This window comes from Cupressus sempervirens, chromosome 11 (assembly GCF_028749045.1).
Source record: "Cupressus sempervirens isolate cs-2001-9-10 chromosome 11, ASM2874904v1, whole genome shotgun sequence".
Lineage (NCBI taxonomy): Eukaryota > Viridiplantae > Streptophyta > Pinopsida > Cupressales > Cupressaceae > Cupressus > Cupressus sempervirens.
In genome coordinates this window covers 487,901,968-487,929,399 of record NC_143128.1, presented here as the reverse complement: position 1 = coordinate 487,929,399, position 27,432 = coordinate 487,901,968, and the positions used below count along the sequence as shown (strand labels likewise).

Genomic DNA, 27,432 nt, shown 5'->3' with positions numbered 1-27,432 from the left:
CCCATACATTTGTAAATGGACGCAGCTATCCTCCCTACAAATTGTACAGTTGACCAATTTTCAAAAAATAAAAAACATCATAATTTTTTCCCAAAATTTCAACATTTGATCTACATGATTGACATAGTTTGTAGTCGAAATAACAAAATATTTAGAAAAAATCACTAAAAAAATATTTTTAACTTTGTTTTGTCTTTAGTACATTTTTTCCAGAAATTAGCCTCTCCCTCGCTTAATTGACGTTGCATACGCATGCGAGATGCCGTACAGTGACGTCGTCCCCGTGATTTTCGGGGAACCGTTCATTATTTTCCAGTCATTCAGCTTAGATATAAGTTGCCACTTAGTCCAAATTCTAGTTATGACAGAGAATCGGATGGAAGGCGTAGCAATGGAGGGTGGGCACAAAACTAGTGTTTGTCGGCTGTCGTGGGGCTCCCTCACTGAAGTTACAGTAGTTTCTCATTCCTCTTCTCTTTCTCCAAAGGCGAGGGAGAGGGAGAGGGAGAGGGAGAGGGACGGGGAGTGGGACGGGGAGGAAGATTTCAACTGCGCGGCGGTTCACAAGTTTCCACATGAATACACTGCTTCCCTTGCTCTCCCCAAAGTGAATATCGCTCGGGACTCTTTTAAGGACTATGAAAGTTTGCTCCACGGAATGCGAAACAGAATCGATAGGTATTCTATAAATTCACTCCACTTACTCGTTTCTTCATCTCCTTCTCTACTTCTTGTTTTACATCTTATGGTTGGAATGATTTGGAGCACTAGAGTGGGAATAGAGCTGCCCCGAGTTGAGGTCCGTTTCGAGGATTTGAAGGTGGAAGCAGACGTCCACGTTGGCACCAGAGCTCTTCCAACTATTCCAAACTTTCTCCTAAACATCGCCGAGGTAATATTGTTTCTGGATGTCTACTTTCTCCCGCACAACTTAAACATCACATTAAATTTGATTGTTAGAATAATCAACTTGATTGTTAGACTAAAAGTATATAATAATCAAGGATTTCTGCCCTTCCAGGGCATTGCAGTACCTTTGATTTTTGCTGACGCTACATTTTCTTTCTTCAGATGATTTTAGGGAGCCTTCCAATTGTGGGTAACAGCAAAAGGCGTTTGAAGATCCTCAATGACATTAGCGGCAGTGTCAAACCCCGCAGGTATATCAAAACCTCTTTCTTCAATGTTTTTATTACATTAATGGCGGTGGCTCAGAAATCTGTGTCCTGTAAAACTCCGAATAAGGATTTGTTTTGTATTTTCTTAGTAGCCAGTGATGTTGGGCTTGTATGATGCAGAATGACTTTGCTCCTTGGACCGCCAGGGTCGGGGAAAACGACTCTGCTCTTGGCTCTTGCTAACAGGCTTACTACGGACCTGAAGGTAGGCTACTTATGTCACAATGGGTACTGTTTCTGGCACTGATCTCTGTTGAGATTGTTTTTAGACTTTAATCCTTCCTGGGACTGATGTTAAGCATGCATATGTTTGAACGTCGATGTTGCAGGTGTGTGGAAGTGTGAGATACAATGGTCAAGATGTGAATGAATTGGTGGCAGAGAGAGTCTCAGCTTACGTTGGCCAGCATGACATTCATTTCGGAGAAATGACTGTGAGAGAAACCTTTGAGTTCGCTCTTAGATGCCAAGGTTTTGGCGGCCAAAACGGTGAGTTCTGCACATTCATCTTCTTTTAACTGTCGAACCTCAGAATTACCGCATAGAAAGTGAAAGCGTCTAATGAAAATGAGATTTGCTGAATGGTAGAGATGCTTGAGGAATTGTGGAGGAGAGAGAAAGAAGCCGGTATTATTCCCGATCAAGATGTTGACACATTTATGAAGGTACGAGTACTCGATTCATATTTTTAGATGGGATGGGATGATTTTTCCGCCACTCAATTCATATCTTTAGTAATATTCACAGGCTCTGTTTCGCGACTCGACCTTCAAAGTCGACTACGTACTCCAGGTTAGATCTTATGCTTTCCCCATAGATTTACTCATTAGGTATTAATCTCTTTTTCTGATATTCATGGAACCTATTTCTGTTTCAAGCATGACAACGACTCATAATTCGCATTTACAAATTAACAAGTAAATAGTGTTTTTGGGCAGTGGTTTAATAGTAATCCAGAATTTAACATATAAAAGAGAAGTTTGGAATTAAAGTCTTTTTGAGCAGTGGTTAAATAGTAAACTAGAATTTAACATATAAAAGAGAAGTTTGGAATTAAAGTCTTTTTGAGCAGTGGTTAAATAGTAAACTAGAATTTAACATAGACAAGGAATTTTGAAATAAAATCAGTGTGTTCCCCTTGCTCAGATATGCATTTTAGTTTAGGGTCTGTTTGGTTCTTGGAATTAAAAAAATCTGGATTTCGTCAAACCTTGGTTTAGCCAAATCAAGGTTTTGTATATCTTCATTCCAATTTTTGGGATTTTACTGAAACCGTTTGTTTCACTCAGAAGATGCATGTTAAGACACATTTTTATGCCTAAGCTTGGAGTTGAAGGCAAATTTCAAAAAGTAGTCCAATCTATTGTTTTTACACTCCTTAAAAAACAAAACCAAGTTTTGATTTTCAATTCCTACTATTTTTAGGAAGTTGGAAAATCTGGTTTTGAGGCAAAATTGGAAGTCCCGTATGTTAATTCCATTTTGCAAATTTTGAAACAAACACACAAATTTTCAAATCCAGGTTTTGAAAAAGTCAATTCTTGTCATCTTCCCAGAACCAAACGAACCCTTATTGTCTACACATCTTTTGTGGTTTGTAATTTGGAGAAAAAAGAAGAAGATTATTTTCAGCACCATGGTGATCAGAACCAGGGGTTACAAATTATGGAATAGGTGTAGAGGACAAATATATTGTCAAGTTGGGCTAATAGATATTAAATATTGATGGAAGAATGTAAATTGGTATTATATGTATTTATTTTAATATATTATTCTAGAGGTTAATAGTCTTATATTTTGTTAATGATAAAATAATTTATTTTTCTTAAATTTAAGTTGTTTTTTATAACAAATTAAAAAGTTATATTTATGATACAAAAAGTAATTCATTGTATTGTAACAATTGTATGTTCTTATTATTTGTCATAGTTCTTAAAGTGTACTTAGTGAGGTACTAATATGATCAATTTTCAAATTGAAAACATACTAAAGACCTAAAGTTTCCAATTTGTCATTTATTGAAAGTTTATAAATTTATTGAATAAAATGTATAATATAATTATAGCTAAGAGTATAAATTATAGCAAAATTGTTAAAGAAGTAGCAACAACAAGATAACAATAGCTCAAGAAATACAACCTTGAGTGATACCTACTCATGATGGCAATTATGTAAAAAATAAATTAGTAAAGCGTGTCTTCGTAGATTTTTTTTTAATAAGCCACACAAAAATAGTCTTCCTAGGACCACAACTTTTGGAAGTCTGAGCCAAAAAAATAGCAACAAACACACAATGTGAAAATATAAGTCATGCAAAAAAATACCTCAAATGCCTCAAACTACAACTCTAGCATTAAAGCAATTTAGAGCAGCATAAACAAAATCTTCTAAGGAAAAGGAAGTGATCAACAAAAAAATATCCTTCAATATTGTCTCTTCTTTCCTTTCTCTGAACCAAAGTCTTCAATGATATTTTAAACTTCATGATGTTTGTCCATTGATACTACACTCAAAGCTAATGGATTTTGTTTTGCAAAATTAAATTGAATGTTCACCTTACTCAAAAAGTTTTTGAGATCATAGTTATTTTGGATGTAAGATTGAAGGAGAGTGTGAGATGAGTAGTGGGTAGATAACTAATCATCAAGCTCTCTATTTGGATGGTATAAAAAGTGAGAAAAAATAGCATAGCAACAAAAATTCCAAATAAACTTTAAGATAATATGTTTGAAGGTCTATAAAACAACATTGTGGTGCAAAGAGAGGCCAAGAAGGGCAGTTTTCCAAGTCCAAAAAATTTCTTGCAAAGAGCTGGAAATTTGGATAAGAAATGATTTCATGGTCATTGCACATGAGGAGAAAACTAGAAAGAATGTTTAATTATCTCCTTTTTGGGACAAAAAAGGAAAGACAAAGAAGGAGAGACAAAAGAGAGGCATGCACCAATAGGGAGCTTAACATGGAGAATTTTACAAGCTATCAATTGAGCTCATGTATCAGCTCTAAACCTCCGAATGAACACACTTAGTTTACTCCATTTAGAATGGTCAAATTTACAATTCCATTGGAGGTTGAGGTGGGTAGGGAGTGAAATTATGGGCAATAAATACTTTTAGATGGTTCTAAGGGGGGTATATTAAAGTTGATAGGTCCCACGAGTCATATAAGGTTTGTATGCATTTTTTGAACAATTGTTTTCCTTTAAGAGTTTTTTGGTAGTAAAAAGAGAATTGTCAAGTTGAATTGGGCAATCCCACCATTTGGAGGAAGAAGAAAAGCTAAAATCATGCCTTAAGGATTGATCATACAAAGATAATTTGTTTGAAGGGGTCTACCAAGCCTTCCAAATGGATTTGAATGAAGTTGAGCCAAGAGTCTTGAAGAAGAGAGCAATTAAGATTTTTCCCATCCATTTGATTAGAGACCATGAGCATCCAGCGTTGACAACTTGGATGTGGTAACAAACCAAATGTATCCACAAAGGATCACCACTCAGGGCTTGAATAATCCATTTAGTTGTAAGGAAATCTCCTTGAGTGTAAGGGTCAATGATTCCCAATCCTAGAGTTATCTTTTAATTGGATACAATGTGTCTACATGAAGTAATATGCATGTCATTTTTATTAGGTCCATATTGACCCTAAGGAAGCTTCTAATTAGTTGAGTTAACGAGTTGTAGCATAGTTTAGAAGGTAATCAACAAGAAGAAATATAACCATGGCTACCAAGGAGGATTTGTGATGCAGGAGCATCTTGCATCCAAAATAAAGGGGAGACATGTTGAATGTAAAATTTAAAAATAAATAAATAAAATTTTAAAAAAAAAATCTGGAGGAGAGAGAAAGTGATGAAAATAGAAGGAAAAATAATTTAAAAATAAAATAAGGGAAAAAGGAGAAAAGAGGAATTTCTATTTTCAAGGTGCATAGGTGGCATAAAATAGAAAAATAAGAAAAATAGTTGTCATTTCATTAATCGAGGTGTGTAGGTGGAAATTCTAGAAGGTTTTGGATAAATCATGTATTTAATATTTGTTGAGTGCTTAGTTGTATTTGGGTGAGAATTTAATATTTATTTAAAGATAGTTGTATTTACCTTTTATCCCACATTGGTTGTGTTTGTAATGTCTTGGGTTAGAAGTGCTTATTTAAGCAAGGCTTATTATCATTTGTAATCAAGCTCAAGGGGGAAGCTTGAGGAGTAGAAGCTCAAGGGGGAAGCTTGAGGAGTAGAAGCTCAAGGAGAAGCTCGAGGAGTGGAAGCTCAAGGAGAAGCTTGATATCATCTTGTGGGTGTTGTAAGGATCTTCAAGTATAATAAAATTTCTTGTGAAGCATTTTTTTTATTGGTTTCCATATTGTTGCTTTCTTGATTGTGAGTGGGTAAGGGTGGTGTGGCCCTCTATCAAGTGGTATCAGAGCATACTTCATCAAGTGGTATCAGAGCGTACCTTCATCAGTGGTATCAGAGCTGTACCCCATCATCAGTGGTATCAGAGCGGGAGTTCCTGAGTGTGTGGACAGATCGCCGAACGTGATGCAGTTTACACCAGGATTTGCAAAGAAGGTTGATCTTGTGGTTGATTGATCTTTTAGATTGGTGGATTTTTTTAGGGTTTGCTAAATTTTTGGAAGATGCCTCCAAGAAGATTGGACCCCAAGGAAAATGATGACCTTAGTGAAGCGATGGAAGAAAGAATTTTAGAGAAGATAAGAGCAGAGGTCAAATCAGAAATTGCATTGATAAAGAGTGACATGATTGCTGAAATTGTGAGTGCTTTGGGTGGTGTACCTAGGCATGTGGGTACTGAAGACAGATATGACGAAGTTGCTGAAGACTTTGAAGCTACTAGTGAGGATAGAAGTGATCATGAGGAGAGACCTATTGGAATTAGGGCTAGTCAGTTTGCTCGACCTGGATCTCAGTTGAAGTTGAAGCATAAGATGGAGGTTTCTAATTTTTCAGGTACTTTGAATCTTGAAGACCTAATTGATTGGATTGGTGAATTAGAGGACTACTTTGAGCTTGAGGGTATTGAAGATCCATTGAGAGTAAGGTTGGCACAAACTAAGTTGAAGGGACATGCTGCTCTTTGGTGGAAGGAACTGCAAAGAGACAGAGAAGAGGAAGGTGAAATGAAGATCACTAGATGGAAATTGATGGTGACCAAGTTAAAGGCAAAGTTCATTCCGGCTGATTATGAACTTGAATTGTTTAAGAGGTTGCAGAATCTGAAACAGAAGGATATGACTGTGAAGGATTACACTGAGGAGTTCTACAAGTTGACTATTCGGTCTGGGCATAGAGAATTGTCAAAGGAGAAGGTAGCACGGTATATTAATGGTTTGAGATTCAATATTCAAGATGAGGTTGGTATGCTGAATATTTCCACAGTTGAGGATGCTTATCAGTATGCTTTGAGAGCAGAGGAGAAGCTAAAGAGGAAGAATCAAGGTAGTTCCCAAGGGAAGGAGAAGCAAGATAGTTCGGTACAAGCTAAACCAAAAGTAGAAGGTGAACCAAAACCTATTGAACAAAGAAGAAGGACAGGTGGACGTGTATTCAGAGGTAATTGTTTCAAGTGTGGTCAAGAAGGGCATAGATCTTTTGAATGTTCTATTGGTAGGACAGCTACTATTGTGAATGAGGTTGAAGTCCAGGAAAATCAGCTTGAGGAAGGAGAAAGTTTGTTGGCTCGGCGAGTACTAATGGGTAAGAAGACATTGGATTCTTTTCAGAGGACTAGTTTGTTCAAAACTTGTTGTAAGTCTGGTGGGAAAGTTTGCAAGGTGATTATAGATAGTGGTAGTACTGATAACCTTGTTGCTGAGGAGATGGTTCAAAAACTTGGTTTGAAGAGATTGAGACATCCTTGTCCTTATAGAATTGGCTGGTTGCAAGGTGAGCATGCTTTGGAAGTGAGAGAGCAATGTCTTGTTGATTTTCAGATTGGGCAGTATAAGGATCAAGTATTGTGCGATATTGTGGATATGAACAGTTGTCATGTGTTACTTGGTAGACCTTGGCAGTATGATTGCAGGGCTATGCATGATTGTGTTAGGAATGTGTTTACTATTGAGAAAGGTGGTAGGAAGTTTTCCTTGATTCCTTTGCAGAATGAAGCACTCGATAGGAGAAACCTGAGTGTTGGCAGTCGAGTTGAGTTGGCAAATTTTGAGAAGATTGAAAATCAGCATGGGAAGCAAACCTATAGAACACCTATGGTGGATGTAAAGGAGAAGAAGAAAAACAAGGGAAAGAGTGTGCAAGTTGAAGATTTGGAGGACATATATGTGAAGAACCAGTTTGGGATTTATGTACTGAATCCCGAAAGATGTTCTTCCAGCTATTAGAACATCTTTTCGGACCTGGGGAGTCTGATGCAGGAGCATCTTGCATCCAAAATAAAGGGGAGACATGTTGAATGTAAAAAAAATTTAAAAAAAAATCTGGAGGAGAGAGAAAGTGACGAAAATAGAAGGAAAAATAATTTAAAAATAAAATAAGGGAAAAAGGAGAAAAGAGGAATTTCTATTTTCAAGGTGCATAGGTGGCATAAAATAAAAAAATAAGAAAAATAGTTGTCATTTCATTAATCGAGGTGTGTAGGTGGAAATTCTAGAAGGTTTTGGATAAATCATGTATTTAATATTTGTTGAGTGCTTAGTTGTATTTGGGTGAGAATTTAATATTTATTTAAAGATAGTTGTATTTACCTTTTATCCCACATTGGTTGTGTTTGTAATGTCTTGGGTTAGAAGTGCTTATTTAAGCAAGGCTTATTATCATTTGTAATCAAGCTCAAGGGGGAAGCTTGAGGAGTAGAAGCTCAAGGGGGAAGCTTGAGGAGTAGAAGCTCAAGGAGAAGCTCGAGGAGTGGAAGCTCAAGGAGAAGCTTGATATCATCTTGTGGGTGTTGTAAGGATCTTCAAGTATAATAAAATTTCTTGTGAAGCATTTTTTTTATTGGTTTCCATATTGTTGCTTTCTTGATTGTGAGTGGGTAAGGGTGGTGTGGCCCTCTATCAAGTGGTATCAGAGCATACTTCATCAAGTGGTATCAGAGCGTACCTTCATCAGTGGTATCAGAGCTGTACTCCATCAATTTGTGTTGGCTAATTGAATTCTTCCAGTCATAGAAATGAATCTATTAGAGAAGTTTATTCTGGATTTTGGCAAAGAACAACTTCTACATATTTGAGAGAAATCCCAACTCCTAAGGTTATCCCATGATATCTTGTCATAACACCATTTTTCACCTCCCTCCATTCACTAGGGATCCAAGTAGGGTGAGGGTTGGGCCTTGTTAATATAATCTAAGTTTCATGCATGCCCAATTTAGAACTTGGAACTGAGTTCAATAAACCTCAAAAATATCAAGCAAATATTTTACATCCTTTACTAAGTTATAAATAAAAATTATTTTGTCAGCGCATAAGTGGGTGTTGAGAGCATTGACCTACTTCCTAGAAGGGAGACTCCTCTAAGTAGCTTATTGGCAAGAGCATATTATAGAAGATATGCTAAATCATCGATCACAAGAACATTAAAAAAAGAGCTAGAGGGCATCTATAGTGAATTGATTTTTGCAAAAGAAATTGAGGAGAGAAAACACTATTAACAACCACTCTAGGAATTTTGTCAGTCTGGATAATCTGTTGGTTTTTCACTTTTGTGTTGGTCTCTAGTTTTATGATATTGGAAATTTCTATGGTTTATCTTTTGCCAACATAGTTGTATTTTTGTACTTCATTGTTTATATCAATTTCTTTATACTTTTGGATTTCAAATCCCTATAAAACTTGCTTTTACATTAATCCAAAAACAACCACTCTAGCACTAGCATTCATAAAAAAGGTATTTTGACTTGTTCACAAATTTTCGGTCCAAAACCAAGCCATTTTAACATTTTGAGGATAAAAGGTCGACGAATGTGATAATATGCTTTATTAAAGTAAATTTTAATGATACCAACATTTTGTGTTGATTGTTGAGCATATTCCATATGCTCCAAAGAAAGGATTAAGCTATCTAAGATAAATCATTCCCCTAAGAAACTATTTTTTTGTGGGTGAATAATATTGTGAGTTATTTGTTTAATACTTCATGCCAAAGTTTTTGGAATTAATTTGTACAAGGTTTTGAGGAGCATAATGGGTCTCCAACCCTTCATAGTGTCCGTGTCCTTACCTTTCAGGATTAGCTTGATCAACTCTTGATTGATAATGTTTCATAACTGATAACCAGTTTCAATACCTTCATGGTAGACATCATAAAAGTCATGACAGGTGAGTGGTCAAAGAGCTCTATGAAATTCAACTAGTAGCCCATCTATATTGGGGATTTTTCCAAGGCCATGTTGAAGAAGGTTTCATCTAATTCCTCAATGGTGAGGAGGCGATCAAGAATTCTATTGTAATTAGTGTCAATATTTTTAGGAATGCATCTTGTAACACTCTCTTCAAGGATGGAGAGGAGGATGTCATCTTTGGATTCATTGGTTAAAAGGTATATAAAGTGTTCAGAAAGTGAATATGAAAATGATAAAATAGTTATCATAAGCTAAATTCACAAAATAAAAGTAGAAATTACTATTAATTTTTTATATATTTTTAAGTTACGCTTTTTAAGTTTTTAATAGTCTTTTATTTGACTTATTTTTATGTTTGATTAAAAATAGCATGCGAAAAGTCATGTAGGCTGACATGTTAGCTTAATATTAATTTCATGGATAGAAATGTATTTTGATCATCACTTAACTCATTTTTGTAAAAAATTTAGTCATTTTCTTTATCTAGATTGTAACTATTGTCTTTGTAGATGGTGAATGTTGGTAGTTTTCAAAAATGTCTTATAAACCATTTTACCAATTTTGAATTATGTTTGTTGAGGAAAAGATCTTTCAATTTCTATACTTGTTTGGTTTAGTGAGACATTTGCAATAACAAATTAGAATGCATCATAGAAGCATTAGTCTACAAAAACAATCATGTTATACTCTATTAGTCTCGAATCATGGGGTAACCCTGTTTTTTCCCAAAAGAATCTTTGTTTTGTGAAATAAAGTGACCCAATTTTAATATTATTTGCATCTCACTTTAAATCATGCTAGCATGCAATTGGCATAACAGAAAAGCGCATTGCAAAAACCCACAAAACCCTAGTGAAACTCACAAAATTATTAAATCACTCAAAACTAGGGTCAATTACAAGACAAAATCAAACTCATTGTGGAATCAATGTGGAAATAGTTTGTTAGTTTGTCCCTTAGTTTTTTTCCAACCTCTAGAAACCCCTAAATAGAGGAGCAAGAAGAGTAATGTATATTATTAACCCAATATTAAAGGGACTCAATCATCCTAAATTGCAATGAAAATGGGGATAGTGTCAAAGTAGTTAATACATTATCTCTCAATTGTAACTTCGATTTAACCTAAGCTCTTTGCATGCCCTACCTTATGGACTTTGATAGAAATAAGTATATAATTAAATATCATAAACTAATTTTAAAATTATAACTACTATGCACTATTATTGATGGCACTTTGACAAGGAAAGAATGAACCCCTATATTTTATTATTAATATTATAAAGCAATTTTAAAAATTAAGTTATTATTAAATAATGTTTTAAGTTGATAGTGATTGATTTTACTAAATTATAAAAGTTTTTTTTAAGTTCATATATAAATATTAAGAGTCTATAGATGTAAATAAAATCCACCTCTCCAGCCCCTTACCTTATAGGCATTCACTACCAACTAAATATCCAAGTCCATCAAGTTCCATTACAATACAAAATTTTATGCCGCATCAATGATAGTGTGCCCAATAAAAAAACCAATACATAATTGAGTGATCGTAGTTAAAGAGTTGTTTGATAAAATTGTATCTTAGTCATTTCATGGATTTAGCTAATATTTGATTTTAGATTTAAACAATTTTTTGGTGAGTACTTTAAAAGTAAATTGAATATTTCCCTATGTAATTAGCAATATGAATGTGAGTGTTATTTTTGGTGTGCTACGATAAAAACAAGAGCAAGCACGGGAAGGATGAAGGGAGGATAGGAACCGGAAGCGGCTGTGTGTGAGGGTTTTGGAAGCTTGTTTTGCTGCCGTTGGGTTGTGCATGCATAGGGAGAGCGCCCCATTTCTCTTCTATCTGGTGAGACCTTTTGTAGCTTCAATATTGGACGATTATTGTTGTGCAGGGTTTGCGTTTATTGTGGAAAACAAATTTTAAGAGCTTTTTTTCAAAGTTTGCTTGCCTGGCTATTATGGCTGCGAGTGGGGTTTCCACAAGTCTCATTCTTGTTGGAGCCTTTGGTTGTGATGGATCTTCTCCTGGGGCGCGGTCATTGGAGAAGGAGCCATTTTATGTTAGCGAGCACCAAAAGTTAAATAAAGTTAATGGTTGTTTTCCACATAGCCAGGATCGGCTTGTGTTGGTTATTCCTCCAGAAGCGGTAATGGAGGATGTGGACTATTTGGCCACACATGCATTGATATGCAAGTTTCTTGGTATTCGGATTTCTTTGGCAGCTCTGGAAGCTTGGATTCACCGTTCATGGCAGGTGGAAGGTGATATGGACATTATGTTGGCTGGGAATAGCTACTTTTTGGTGAATTTCTCTTGCATGTCAGATCGAAATCGGGTCTTTGAGGGAGGCCCATATTTTTATGACAGAGTAGGTCTTTTTATCAAACCCTGGCATCCAGGGTTCAATTTCGCTGAGGATCTTCCTTCGAGAGTTCCTGTTTAGGTCCGCCTGCCGCGACTTCCTTTGGAGTTCTAGTGTGAGGATATCTTGCGGCAGATTGCCATTGTGCTCAGAAAGCCGATTGCTATAGCCCACCAATATCTAGACAAAAAGGTTATTTCCTATGCCCATATTTGTGTTGAAATTGATTTAAATAATCCTTTGCCAAATTCTCTAAAAATTTGTCTTGGCTCTTCTTCTTGGATCCAACAGGTAGACTATAAATCTATTCCCTTTCGTTGCCGCCTTTATCATGTGTATGGTCATTTACAGCGTCAATGCCCTCAAGCCTCCAAAGGCAATGGTACCCCTGTTGGGTTTTCTGGCCCAAGGATGGCTAATGATGGAAAGGGGAATGGTCCAAATGTTAGTGGCAAAGGAAATGCTCAGTCTGATAGTGCAGGTACAGGGAAAGCTCATATGAACACTTCAAGTCAAGGGTCAGGGCCATCCAGTTCTACTGGTCCTGATAAGGATGGTTTTATCCCAGCTTGAGACCGTGCTAAGGGGCGGGGTCAAAAACGATCTCAGCTAGATCGGCAAGTGGACTCTGAGTTTAATTGTTTTGAGGTTCTTGACAATATGGTTATAGAAGAAGGTATTCCTATAGAGGCTTAGGGTGCAGCTACTGGTTTAGAGGGGAGGAATTCTACTCTTAGTGGCAACTAGGATGTTGTGGTTCAGCATATGCCGGAGACTTCTATTGGCCCTGAGTCTAGTGCCCTTGTGGTTTCTCCTGCTCCATAGGAAAAGGACGATGTTCTTCTAGCAGATTTGGTTAAAGATGTATTTGCCTCTGGTAAAGGAAAGGGATCTTCTCTTGCTTTGGGCCTGATGCAAAGACCATTTAAGAAAGTCTCTTTTACTACTCCCTCAAGAGTTCGGCGAAAGCAAGATCAGGAAAAAAATAAACTTACAGGTGATTTATTGGTAGAGTCTGGGGTTGTCAAGACCTTGCATGAGCATTTTCCCCACTCTACTCAATGATTATTCTCTCATGAAATGTGAGGGGGTTGAATAGCATCCCCAGACAAAAAGTTGTTCACGATCTTGTGGTTGAACATTCTCCGGATATCCTTTGTATCCAGGAGACCAAGCTTTCAGTGGACTCCATGTTTAGATGTGCTCCTAACATTTGGTTTCTAGGCCAATGTCAGTGTATTGGTGCTTTGGGGAGCTATGGTGGTTTTGCCATCAGCTAGGATCCTAGGAAAGTTACGCCACTTTACTAGGTTTCTTGCCTCTCAGCTCTTTCAATGGTTGCGTCCTCTCTAGAGACTGACGAGATGATTCTTGTTACTAATGTGTATGCTCCTCTTGATCTCCCTGGCAAGTCTAAGCTTTGGGATCATATTAAGCATGTCAGAAGCTGTCATCCTTTCTTGCCTTGGATTGTGGTTGGAGACTTCAACTCTGTTCTCAGTTTAGAGGAGAGGAGGGGTGGGCTAGCTCGCCTGGGTCCTTCTTCTGAGCTTCTTCGACAAAATATTGATCTTTTACATCTCTTTGATGTCACACCTCTCAATGGACTCTTTACTTGGAACAATCGAAGAGTTGGAAATGATGCTATCTCAGAACGCTTGGATAGGTTCCTTGTTTACTGCTTTTGGAATTCTGGTTCTCTTTTGCTCTCTTCTGAAATTCTTGATTGGAGAGGTTCTGACCACTGGCCTATTAAGCTCACAGCTAGTTATGTTGTTGTCCCCAAGAACCCTCCCTTTAAGTTCCAGCTGATGTGGCTTCGAGACTCTTCTCTTCATGACTTAATGGCTCACTGGTGGAGACAGGGAGGCCCTACCTATGGCACTGCTATGTTCTCCTTCTCTAAAAAACTTCAATTTGTTAAAAGGAAGTTGAAGCATTGGAACAGGAATTGTTTTGGTAATCTCCATATTATGAAGAAGAGGGCTTAGGATCGTCTTGATGTTATTACCAGGCAGATTCAAGATCTAGGTTTTTCAGAAGCTCTTGGCATTGCAAAATCCCAAGCTTCTGCTAATTTAGCTGAGTGGGATCTTAGAGAAGAAATCTATTGGAAACAGAAGGCTCGAGTTGACTGGCTTCAGGAAGGGGACAAGAACACTACATTTTTCCATAAATCTGTGCAGGCTCGACGTAACAGAAGTTACATTTCTTCTCTTGTTACTTCTGATGGGATGTGTCTGACTTCTTTTCAAGCTATTTCCAAGGAAGCTATTCAGTTTTACTCAACTCTTTTTTCAGATGATTTACCTCCAACAGAGATTGAGGAGAATACTATCTTGTCTTGTATTCCCTCTATTGTGACCAGGGAGATGAATGATTCTCTTGTGAGGCCAATTAGTATGTCTAAATTGGAGGGGGTGGTCTTCAGCTTGTGGAAGGGCAAAGCTTCGAGGCCAGATGGTTTCCCTATTGAATTCTTTCAAGAATTTTGGGATATTATCAATCATGACCTTTTGGATGTGGTTCAGGAGTTCTTTTCCAACAAAGAAATGCTTTGGGCCTTGAATGCTACTTTCTTAGTCCTTATTCCGAAAAAGGAAGAGGCTAATCAACGGGACTTTTTTAGGCCCATTGCTCTTTGTAATGTGGTCTATTAAATCATCACTAAGCTCCTAGCTGAGAGGCTTAAAGTTTGCCTTCCTATGGTTATCTTTGAGGAACAAGGGGGTTTTGTGACAGGAAAACAAATTTTGGATGGGGTGGTTATTGCTTCTGAAGCTATTCACTCTGTGTACTTCCAGGGAACGTACTATGTTTATTAAACTTGATATGGCTAAGGCTTATGACAGAGTCAATTGGGATTTCTTGCAGAAAGTTCTTCTTGCTTTTGGCTTCAGTCAATATTGCGTTAGATGGGTTCTTAGTTGTGTTACTACTCCTTCCTTCTCAGTCCTTCTTAATGGTGAACCAACAGAGCTTTTTGGGGCTTCTAGAGGTCTTCGTCAGGGAGATCCCATCTCGCCTTATTTGTTTATCATTATGGCCGAGGGACTTGGTCGACTTATCAAGTTTCATGTTTCCCAAAATTTGATTCAAGGATGGCAATGGGGAAATGGTTTGCCTGTTCTTTCTCACCTTCAGTTTGTTGATGATACTGCCCTTGTTGGGAGAGCTCAGATTCGGGAAGCTAAAGCCTTTTGGCTCACCTTGGATTCTTATTTGGTTGTCTCTGGGCAGAAAATTAATGACCACAAGTCCTCTATTTTTTTCTTCAACGCTCCTGAGTCAATCCAGCATAGGATTTGCTAATATCTTGAGATTTCAGATTGTGTCTCTCCCTCTAACTTACTTGGGGGTCCCTATTGTGGTTGGTAGATAGCTTAGGCTTTCCTGGCAAAGCTTGCTTGACAAACTTCGACAAAAGGTCAATAATTGGACTCACAAGTGGCTCTCTACTGCTGGTAGGGTGACACTCCTTCAATTTGTAATTCAAGCTCTTCCCATATACAAAAGCATGGTTCAAGCTGCCCCAGTGTATTTTCTTAAAGAATTTTATGCCCTCTCTCGCCAATTTCTTTGGAGTGACAATTTGCAACATACCAAATGGAGCCTCATCAATTGGGATACTGTTTGTAGGCCAAAAAAGGAAGGAGGCCTTGGCCTTCGGTCTGGTATCTTGTGCAGTCAAGCTCTTGCTGCCAAGCTCTATTGGTGTTGATGTACTAGTCAGTCTCAGCTTTAGGCCCGTATCCTGTCACACAAGTATTTACCTAGTGTTGAACCTTCAGAAGTTTCCAAGTTTTCTCTTGAGGGAAGAGGCTCTATGGTGTGGCATACCCTCAAGATTAGTGCTCACCTGGTGAAGAGAAGTTTATTTTGGATCTGCAACAGAGGCACTGAGGCTCTATTTTGGACTGATTTTTGGAATGGGCATCCTCCTCTCCTTTCCTCTCATCCTCACTTGCAGGCTCTTTGTGATTCTTTCCTTTCTGCTGGGTGGAATAAGGTGGCTCATTATAAAGAGGCTTTTAACCTAGGCCTTGTTGTGGGTTATAGATGGAAGAATTCTTCTGATTGGCCTCTGGGTGGCTCACTGGGAGATCGGCTGGAACTATCTCAAATATTGGCTTCTAGGGAGTGCAGCTCGTTGCAGGAACCTGATGTTTTGGCTTGGGGAGGTGCTTCTTCTGGCAAGTATTCTGTTTCTTTTGGGTACCTTGCGCTGACAAAGCAACTTTTGGTGAGGTGGAGGTCTCTTGGTGGAAGAAAGTTTGGAATAGTTTTTCATGGCCTAAGTGTAACTTTTTCCTCTGGATTTTGGTTTACAATTGTTGTCTCACTTGGGATAATCTCTGCAAGCGAGGCTTCCAGGGGCCTTCCATCTATGTTCTCTACCGCAATAGTGAAGAGACTGTATCTCACCTTTTTTTCCAGTGCCCCTTTGCCAAACAGATTTGGCACCTCTGGTGGAGTGTGTGGGGATGCACGTACTAGCATGTGTCCTCTTTGTTTGAATTCTGGGACCATTTGGGCCATTCCCCTTCCAAGACTTCTTTTCTTCAACTTGCTTGGACTATCGGCCCTTCCCTTATTTTATGGCATGTTTGGCTTGAGAGGAATAGAAGGATCTTTCATGATTTGCAGTTTGAGATCAGGCACCTATGGGGGAGCATTGTTAATTCTCTTCAAGAAACACTCCTTGCTAAATGTGACATTGGTGGGGGTTTCGATCCTATTGATGCTAGTATTTACTCTCACCTCTCCTTTCCTCTTCATGTTTGCTCTCCTTCAATCCCCCACACCTGCTCTGGGAATAGAGCTAAGCAACACCCTCAGCGAGTTAATCGTTAGGAACGTTGGTCTCCTCCTGAGGTGGACACTTTTAAAATCAACACTGATGGTTCTTCTCAAGGAAATCCTGATCCGGCTGGTATTGGGGGAGTTGGGCGTGATAGTTCTGGTGATATCCAGTTTTTATTTTCTATTTACAAGGGTTACCATACTAATAACCTCATGGAAGCCCTGGCTATCTTGGTTGCAGTGGAACAGTGTTGTCTATGTGGCTGGAAAAGAATCATTTGTGAGACTAACTCGCAAGTGGTTGTGAACTTATTGCATAATAGGAACCTTGTGCATGTGGATTGGCATTTGGCTCTGGTTATTCAACAGATCATTCAGTCATGCAATTCTCTAGATTTTGTGTCCTTTCTACATATCCCTCGTGAGTGGAACGGTGTGGCTGATTGTCTGGCTAAATGGGCCTCTGAGCAAGGGCCGACTTGGAACATTCTTGATCCTAGGATGCTTCCCCTTGATTTATCTCAATTGCTGGATCAACTTGTGGACCGAGATAAAGATATGTAGTTCTATTTGTTTCTTGTCTTGTTCAGCTCTCTTTGATATTGAATAAAAAATTTACCCCTCTTAGTTTTTAAAAAAAAAGCAATATGAATGTAAATGACAAATTATATTTTTTAAATTCATGAGTTAAAAACTATTTTCTCTTTACTATGGAAATGCCTTTAAGTTTTCAAAATTAAATTCTCTTTTTTTGTATAAATTTTACTTTTTTTGAGGATTTATTTTTTATCAATTAAAATCAATTAAGAAATAATATTTTAAAATTATTATTGTATTTCGATAATTTATTGAAATTTATAAAATATTCACATGTTCTTGATAAAAGAAGCAATAGAAATATAAAGCAACATGTAAAAACTCTCAAATTGAAAAAGGGTTCAAAACTTATATTATTTTCATTTATTATTTATAAAGAATAATTGTTTTGCTATGATTATTAGTGGTATGTTGGAAAATGAGTCATATTGAAATCATATGTGAACTAGTCACTCGTTGGTAGTAGATTGCTAGCAAATCTGACTCCACATTATTTCATGAAAATGTTTAATATGATATCCTAGTTGTTCTAATATAACCAAGGCTAAGTTAGGGATCCGGCTTTGAAAAATGAGGCACATCCAAACCATAAATGGATCAATTACTAAGTAGGATGATAGTTTCAATAAAAGAATGTGGCCCCAACAACAAATAGGTGGTCTTGTGCTTCTAACTAATTCATGAAAAAATTAACATGATAGATTAGTGAAGCATATATAAAATTATCCCTCAAAATCTCTTGAATGAATCACATCTCTACAAGAATAAATGACGTTTTTTTAGTCCATGAGAAATTTATTTAATATTATATATAGAATCCTTTAAAAATATTGATAGAAGTGGTGAAATTGTTTTCTCATTACAAAATTTTCATTTGACTTAGTGAAGAAAATATCTCTTACTTAAAAATAATATTAATTAAAAGCTTGAAAAAGATGATTAATTGATATTTTTAATCAAATAATTGAAAAAACTAGTGCTAATTCTTCCAATTCAATTTAATATTTTATTATAACAGATAGTAAAAACTAACTAATATATAAGAACCAATGAAACTTAGTGTAATTATATACAATTACTATGCAATTGGTGTCAAAAAGTTATCTCTACAATTCTCAAGCGTAATTATATTCTGGATTACTATGCAGTTGGCGTCAAAATTAGATTTACTTAAATTATGCTCTTAGGAAATGAAAGTGGACATTTACAAGCACTGTAATCTTTAACTTTGAGAATATATGTTCTACTATTGTGCCTGGTTTAGACAATCTAACATGTGGAATGCTTGGAACCCTTTCTCTTTATGATATATTTCTTGAAATTTTAGTTAAAACCAATATCGTAGTTGCTGAGAATTGTTATTCACCCCATATATTGTAGAGTCTGGGCCTAGACGTTTGCTCAGATGTGATGGTGGGTGATGAAATGCGGAGAGGAATTTCAGGAGGCCAAAAGAAGCGCGTGACTACAGGTAGAACATAAATTTATCACTATAAATTGTAAAGAGGACTCACTGATGATTCAGCTTCATCCTCTTTGTGCAGGAGAGATTCTGACAGGCCCAACAACAGCTCTCTTGATGGATGAGATAACTACAGGATTAGATAGTTCCACTGCATTACAAATTGTGAAGCATATAGGCCAACTAGTTCAAACATTGGATATGACTGCTATGCTGTCTCTCTTGCAGCCAACTCCAGAAATGTTTAAATTATTCGATGACATTATTCTGCTTTCTGAAGGTCACATTGTATATCAAGGTCCTTTGAATCATGGATTAGAATTCTTCTCATACATGGGTTTTCGTTGCCCAGAGAGAAAAGCGGTAGCGGATTTCTTTCAAGAAGTAAGCATGTTAAATTGTTTTAAACGACAATGTAGATGAGTAGATTGACTTATTGGTTAAAACTCTTAAGACTTTTTTTCTTTGGGTGTAGGTGACATCAAAAAAGGATCAGCAGCAGTATTGGGCAAATGAAGGCCATTATAGGTATGTTTCTGTAAAGGAGTTTTCCAAAGCTTTCCGCTCATTTCATGTGGGCAGAAAACTACAAACTGAGTTAAGAGATTCATACAATAAAAGTAAGAGTCATTCAACTTCTATGTATGGAGCTACCAATAAAGAGCTATTCAAGGCCTGTTTTTCAAGGGAATGTCTACTTTTCAAGAGGAATGCATTCATTCATATCTTCAAAACCATACAAGTAATGTTCAAAGCCTTCCAATAGATCTCCATTGCTTGTATCTTGCTCATATATTGAACTAAAGAGAAAATCGGTCTTGATTGTTTAATAGTAAACTAGAAAAAACATATAACTTATTTTCAGTCCTAACTTACTGTGTGTTCCATTTGCAACAGTTGTGCCTTCTAGCTCTTATTACCATGACAACGTTCTTCCGGACAAGGATGCACCATAAAACAATTACTGATGGTGGCACTTACCTCGGTGCACTCTACTTTAGTCTCATGGCTAGCTTGTTTAATGGGTTCGCAGAACTTGCAATTACAATAGGCAGGCTTCCAGTTTTATACAAACAAAGAGATCTGAGGTTTTATCCGACTTGGACGTGCACATTTTGCAGTTGGGTGCTGACCATTCCCATGTCATTGGTAGAGTCTGCTATTTGGGTATTCATGACTTATTATGCGATTGGTTATAATCCTCTAGTTACAAGGTGAGGATCTCTATCTTATTAGTGTACTAAGCTTTTGTTCTTCATATTTAAATTTTTTTAAGATTGTGAATTTTTTAATTTAATTTTTAAATTAAATTTTTTAAAAATTAATGTATTTAACATTATGTATATGGGAGATAAGATTTTAGATTCAATCAATATTATCAAATCACTCTATAAAATTATCTATTGAATTAATTTGACAAAGAAAGATTTTTAAATTAATGTCCAATGATTAATTGAAGACTAATTGTAAAGAGAAAGAATTAATAGATAATAGCATATATCTTCACACTGAAAGATATTCACTTATAGCCATTAACCATTACTGAATAAACAATCAATATGCATTCTGAAAAACCTTCACCATTTAAAATATTGTAAACTTGGCACGATAGCATATATCATCACACTGAAAGATATTCACTTACAGCCATTAACTATTACTGAATAAACAATCAATATGCATTCTGAAAAATCTTCATCATTTAAAATATTGTAAACTTGGCACATTGTTGTCACCATGTTCTTCTCATATATTAATTGTTCAAAAATAGAATGAGCAATGACCTTTTAAGAATTAATAGTCCTAACAAAATATAAGTAAAAGCAGTACACTGATCTCTTCATACATTTACCATGCAGTTGAAAAACTAGCTTGTGCCCTCTTAAAATGGTAAATAAAATACAAAAATAAAACAAATCATACTCCTAAAAATTGTAAAAATATGTATTTAAACTATTTAGAAAAATATTAAATGTGTACTTGCAAGATGATCTTGGAACTTAAAAAATTGAACTTTTGTAATTACTTTTGTGATATTCACAAGTCTTTATATATTTCAATTCTACTTTTTCCTTTTTAGTAAAATGATATGTGAAATCAGAATATTTTACCTTATTATTATAAATAGGATCTTTGGCTGATTTAATTTCAATCAATTATCATAATAAATATAGTAAACTGAATTCTTTTCTTCATTTTCTTCTAGAAATTTTTGAAAGCACAATGTGTGTAATTGTATAAGTGACTGCAATTTCCTTGCTTCTATAAATGAAAGAGCAGACTTTGCTTTTTTGAGCTCTATTTGAACAAATCCAGACCAAGTAGAAAACAATTATTGGATGCGGACTTCTTATCATCTTAACTACCTTTCCAATCACAATCAAATGAAAGTTAAGAAGCTGAAAAATATGAAGTACAAAATAATGACTATCAAAATTTCCAATAATTTTCACATACCTTAATATCAGTTTGAGTTCTTCCATATGAATTGTAGATGGCTTAAGTTTATGATTTAAAACAATAGAAATTGAATAGACAATATTTGATTTAATGTGAGTTAAAATCATCAAACTTCCAATAATACTTCTATAAATCATTTAATCAACTTTTTAAACAACACCTTCTTTAACAAATTATATTCTTTCTTTATTTACATGTATTATCTTTCAATTTTAGGATAAAACCAACATTTCATATTTTCTATGACAACATACCCTTAACAAGCATCTTACTTTCCAATTTCACTTTGCAACTTGCTTGTTGAATTAATCCCTTGACAAATGATTACGTCTTATTTGCTTATTTTCCATTTGCCAGCAACTAATTATCTTATATTTCTTTAAGTTCATTGTCCAGGTTTTCATTTCCTTTGTTACCATCTTTTGGAAATCATCATAGTCAACTTTTCAAAAGCAAATACCTCAATACAAAATGAAGCACCTGATATGATTTTTAAATTTTATATTGGTTTTAACTGCTAAGCCTTGTATATAATATATATTTTTGTTTAAATATATTATATCCTCTCTTTGATAGGCATTCTGTATAGTATATTCTTCTGTTTAAAGATGTTATATATTCTATTTTATAACTGACTGTACTCGATTTTTTCTTTAAGCTTATTATTCTTTGTAATTATTCATGAATGTATGTGATTTTTTCTAGAATTTGATAGTGAGAGAATTTTTAATATCAACATTTTGGATCACACGCAGTGATCCGTCATCAGGATGAAGGAGTACAAAGTACAAGAGAATAGTAAAATAAGTTGTAATCCTGCACTTATTTTTTTATTCTCTTACGCTCCTCATTCTGATGATGTATCACTGTGTGTGATCTGAAACGTTGGTGTTTAAAATTCTTACACAACCAAATTCTAGAAAAATCACATGTATTTCTAATGAACTATAGAAATCTGATTAATTATTCTTGAATGCTAATAATAATTTCACTTCACCTCATTTTTATCTCAACACACAAATTGAAAAACTGATCATTCAAAACAGTTTATTAATAATAGTAAAATTAAAATTATACAGTTTATTAATAATAATAAAATTAAAATTATATTTGATAAATAATTCAAAATAATCGGTCTAATCAAATATATTTTGACAATTAAATTATTATAGTAAAATAACAAAGAATATAAGGTTTATGGTATACTACATAAGATTTGAAAGTGAAGTAATAAAGCTAGATGTTTAATACTCATTAATGAGCCACTGCGGGTTACTTGGCCAGTTCATTCTCTAGATTTAATCTGTAAGAGTAAACAGCGAGAGGTGGATTGAAAATGGAAATCAGATTAATATTCATGATTGCCATGATTACTTGCAGGTTATTAAAAAGGTTATTATAAAGTGTGAGGTGAATTAAATCATATGTTTGATGCAGGTTATTTCGTCAATTCCTGCTTTATTTTCTCCTAAATCAGTTCGCTTTGGCACTGTTTCGCCTAGTGGCTTCTGTAGGTCAAACTATGGTAGTCTCCTTTACTTATGGCTCGTTTTCCATGGTGGTCATCTTGGTCCTAGGCGGTTTTATCCTATCCAGAGGTATAATATAAGTAGCGTACACAAGAAGTAACTTGCTCAATGAAATATGTTTATGTTTTAATGATTCTATTTTGAAAACAGAGGATATTAAGAGCTGGTGGATGTGGGGTTACTGGACTTCTCCACTATCATATGCCCAGAATGCTATTGCTGTAAATGAATTTTTGGGCAAGAGATGGGGCGAGGTCAGTTTAGTGAAAGTTTGGATATATTTTACTTAATGGTTGGAAGGTATTGTGCTTTTGTCTGAACATTTATTGTTGGTAACTGTAGCCTGTAGGGCATGGCATAAAACGGACTGTGGGGGAACTTCTGTTGACATCCCGTGGGATATTTCCGCATGCTTGGTGGTACTGGATTGGCATAGGAGCTGTATTGGGATATTCCGTCTTACTTAATGTCTTGTATACTGTTGCTTTAGCCCTTCTCAAACGTAAGTGGCAGGCTACTCACAATAAATTTATGTCATTAGAGAAAGTGTACATCATGGATAAAGGCTTTACACAATTTTTTGTGCAGCGCATGGAAAACCTCAGTCTGTGGTTGATGAAGAAAGATTTAATGAGGTTTATAAAAACACATCAGGAGAAAATTCTCATGTTACTGGAACAACCGTTGGAGATGATGTATCGACTTGTGATGGTAAAAAGAGAAAAAAGTACCTTTTCTAAAGATTAGATTGTTCAACAGTCAGAAAATATTTTTCATTTTATAATAGGTATTAGGTATTTATTCTTTCTGCATGAATGATGTGTCAGGCACGTCAAAAGTTATAGGTAAATAAATGGAAAATTCAAATTTGTTTTTGGATTTGAGAAAATCTAATTCATATGATCATCATAATTCTATCAACTGTACATTTGCAGGAGGAGGGGCAGCCATGATGAGCCCTGCTCACTTACCAAATAAAAAACAGGGCATGGTACTTCCATTCAAGCCCTTATCTCTTTGCTTCAACCAGATTAACTATCACGTTGACATGCCTAAGGTATGTCAAAGAACTTACCACAGCTTCCCTTCTAAATTCTTATTGCAACTTGATTCCATATCGATCCATCCTGTAATATTAACCAAACTCCAGGCTGAACCTAGGGACTGAAATTCTGCATGCTTTGCGTTCAGGAAATGAAACAACAGGGTGTTGTAGCAGATCAACTAAGGCTATTACATGATGTAAGTGGAGCATTCCGGCCAGGCATTCTTACTGCTTTGGTTGGAGTTAGTGGTGCTGGCAAAACAACCTTGATGGATGTATTGGCTGGAAGGAAAACTGCTGGTTACATTGAGGGCAGCATTACCGTATCTGGCTACCCCAAGAAGCAAGAACAATTTGCTCGGATCTCAGGATACTGTGAACAAAATGACATTCATTCACCACATGTAACTGTTTATGAATCTCTTATTTACTCTGCTTGGCTTCGTTTATCCACTGAAGTCGATGAAGAAACAAGAAAGGTTCGTTTATTTTTCAGTCCTTGAAATTTCACTAGGTTTGACTACCTCTTTCATCATCCCCTGCTGCTGCTTATTAAATATTTGTGAGAACTTGTAGATGTTTGTGGAGGAGGTAATGAAGCTTGTGGAGCTATCCCCTTTGAGAAATGCTCTTGTTGGTCTCCCAGGAGTGACCGGCTTGTCTACAGAGCAGCGCAAAAGATTGACCATTGCTGTGGAGCTTGTTGCAAATCCATCCATTGTGTTCATGGATGAGCCGACATCAGGATTGGATGCACGTTCTGCAGCCATTGTTATGCGAACGGTAAGAAATATTGTGGATACAGGACGCACAATTGTCTGTACCATCCATCAGCCAAGCATGGATATCTTTGAAGCCTTTGACGAGGTAATCAGTCCTTTAATATATGCTGACTGTGTGCTCTACCTATAATAAACTCAAAGAACCGTTTCTCATTAAACTAATGAAAGCATTGCAGCTTCTCTTCATGAAACGAGGAGGCCGAGTCATATATGCAGGACCATTAGGTTCGCGTTGTAGCAACCTCTTGGAGTACTTTCAGGTACAATTAAATGATAATTCCTTCCAAAAGTAAGTTCTTTGGTAAAGAGGCAACTGCTCATGATGCTTTTATGCAGTCTATCGACGGGGTTAGGAAGATTGAGAAAGGGGTTAATCCTGCAACGTGGATGTTGGAGGTAACCTACACAGCAGAGGAAATTCGTCTTGGGATTGATTTTGGTGAGATCTATCAAAAGTCACGATTGTTTCAGTAAGTCTGATCAATATTGTATTACATTCTATGAGCATAAGTAAAGAGGCCTAGATATCACTAAGTTCTTCAAAACTGAAGAATACCACTGCCTTCTAAAAGATGACATGATTTGGTTAATCACTATTTCAGAGAAAATATGGCCGTCATAGAAAGTAAATATTATATATATTATTGTCCCTGCTTTTCCCCTATCTTATCCAATGAGCAAAAGTAAAGAGGCCTGAATATCACTAGGTTTTTCAAAACTGAAGAATACCACTGCCTTCTAAAAGATGACATCATTTGGTTGAGCACTATTTATTACAGAGAAAATATGGCCGTCGTAGAAAGTTTGAGCACTCCATTCAGGGATTCAGAGGACATCCATTTCCCTACACGGTACTCTCAGCCTTTCCATAAGCAATTCATAGCCTGCCTGTGGAAGCAGCACTGGTCTTATTGGCGGAATCCCCAATACACAGCAGTGCGTTTTTTCTTCACACTTTCGATGTCCTTGATATTTGGTTCAATTTGCTGGGATCTTGGCTCAAAGAGGTGTTGTTAAAGATCTCCATCCTTGTTTATGAATTGTGATCAAGAAACTTATGCATACAATTTAGAATTTATTTTGTAACTTTTGCCATAAATTGTCAATAAACTACAGCCAATGACAATATATGGTTAAATGGACGCAGAAGCACGCAGCAGGATTTGTTGAACGCTCTTGGTTCCATGTTTGCATCTGTCCTGTTTATTGGGGTAACAAATGAAATGTCTGTACAACCTGTGGTTTGGCTTGAAAGGATGGTGTTCTACCGTGAAAGGGCCGCTGGCATGTATTCGGCACTGCCTTATGCCCTGGCTCAGGTTTTCCCTAATTTTACGTTTTCCCTAATTTTAGGTTTTCCCTAAATTGCGACCGTACAAATTCCAAACACTCTTCACAGCCTGTAGGGAAATATAAACTTTCGGCTAAAAGAATAGATACTTTAAATTGTAGATCTCTTTGCATCAGTAAATTCTTTAAAAGCTTTTCAATTTCGTAACAAACTTAAGGTTTCTTTCTTTCTGTAATTCCCTATAGTTTTGGAGAAATGTTTTACTTACATGTACAGTACAAATTATCCTTCATTTTTGCCGCTGCAGGTAACAATTGAGTTTCCACATGTGTTGATTCAAGCACTCGCCTACAGCTCCGTGGTGTATTTCACGATGGGCTTTGACTGGAATGTAGAGAAATTTCTGTGGCAACTCTTCTTCTTCTACTTCGGCTTCCTTTCCTATACGTTCCTCGGAATGACGACCGTAGCAATCACTCCCGACCATAACATGGCTTTAGTTGTTTCAGTGCCTATTCTGATGTTGTGGATCCTCTTCTCAGGCTTCATTATTTCTCGCACGGTAGGTACTCTTCCTTTCCGATTGAATGAAAGTTAGCTTGTAAAGAAGGAGCAACTGATATACCTGCGGTAACAATGGCAGAGGTGTCCTCCATGGTGGAAATGGTATTTCAGCGCAAATCCAATGGCATGGTGCCTCTATGGCCTCATTTCTTCGCAGTACGGAGATGTTGGGACAAGTATGAAGATGCCGGACGGGACAGAGCTGTCTGTTAAGCATTTTGTGGAGGAGTATTTTGGTTACTATCGACACCATTTGGGCAGCGTGGGGTTTGTCATGGCAGGGTTTGCTATTTTATTTGGCTTTGTTTTTTGCTTGGGAATCAATTTTTTGAACTTTCAGAAGCGGTAGATCAGATTACAGTAAAATCCCCATTCCAAACAGCCTGCATTACAATTCAATATTTTACCTTTCAGATCAAGGTTGATGACCCCCCGTCCAAGGGTTTCCCAAAAACTACAACGGAACTATGGCACGCGTGAGGGAACATATGGACAGAATTAAAAAATCATATAGGATTGTGATTATTCAGGTTAAGTTATTTGTTGGCATTTTAGAAATAAAATATACAAGTGGCTTGTAGTTGCCGTAACAGTTTTGCAATTTTTTAAATTTGACTGGTCAATCAATCAATCAGATCAAATTATTAAATTTTGTTTTACGGAAACATTATAACTAATAACTAATAATAACTAATTTATATTTTTCAATAATATTAAAATCTGATTTATTTTATTTATCATTGGTTAGAGTAAAGAAGAAAATAATTATTGGCAGTGAGATTAGTTTTTCCCTTGACAATTCCAAGAAACTTCTTTGGTATAGGGTAAAAGGCTATATTAGTGGGTAACTAACATTTAGCTTTGCATCTCGATCTATAGGTAGATCGTGACAGAGATCTCATAAGTTGTCTTTTCTCCTCCTCCGGCCAAGGAGGATTAGTGTTTGATTTAACATATATTTGTTGGATTATTGGAGTTATTTCTACATCAAAGAGAAGATGTAAGGATTATTAGCACATTTTATATTTGTTTTGATTT

The 27,432-nt window shown here is 36.3% G+C and overlaps 1 protein-coding gene across 3 annotated transcripts; it reads left to right on the top strand.

The window, feature by feature from the left end:
* Positions 1-361: 361 nt before the first annotated feature.
* On the top strand, positions 362-26,984 carry LOC149530496 (pleiotropic drug resistance protein 1-like). 3 transcript variants are annotated; one of them, XM_089808203.1, is made up of 24 exons: positions 362-678; positions 772-892; positions 1,072-1,160; positions 1,299-1,383; positions 1,508-1,667; positions 1,767-1,843; positions 1,926-1,970; positions 18,642-18,732; positions 18,806-19,107; positions 19,199-19,465; positions 19,621-19,937; positions 22,621-22,781; positions 22,863-22,966; positions 23,055-23,214; positions 23,301-23,423; positions 23,651-23,769; positions 23,904-24,236; positions 24,334-24,624; positions 24,716-24,799; positions 24,876-25,009; positions 25,319-25,546; positions 25,687-25,858; positions 26,138-26,392; positions 26,474-26,984. In XM_089808203.1, the coding sequence occupies exons 1-24, from the start codon at positions 362-364 to the stop codon at positions 26,741-26,743; spliced, it is 4,305 nt and encodes a 1,434-aa protein (XP_089664329.1). In that variant the 3' UTR covers positions 26,744-26,984. The 3 variants fall into 3 exon arrangements, with proteins under 3 accessions (XP_089664329.1, XP_089664328.1, XP_089664330.1); XM_089808202.1 differs by having other exon boundaries at positions 23,648-23,769; XM_089808204.1 differs by lacking the exons at positions 25,687-25,858; positions 26,138-26,392; positions 26,474-26,984 and having other exon boundaries at positions 23,648-23,769; positions 25,142-25,367.
* Positions 26,985-27,432: the final 448 nt, after the last annotated feature.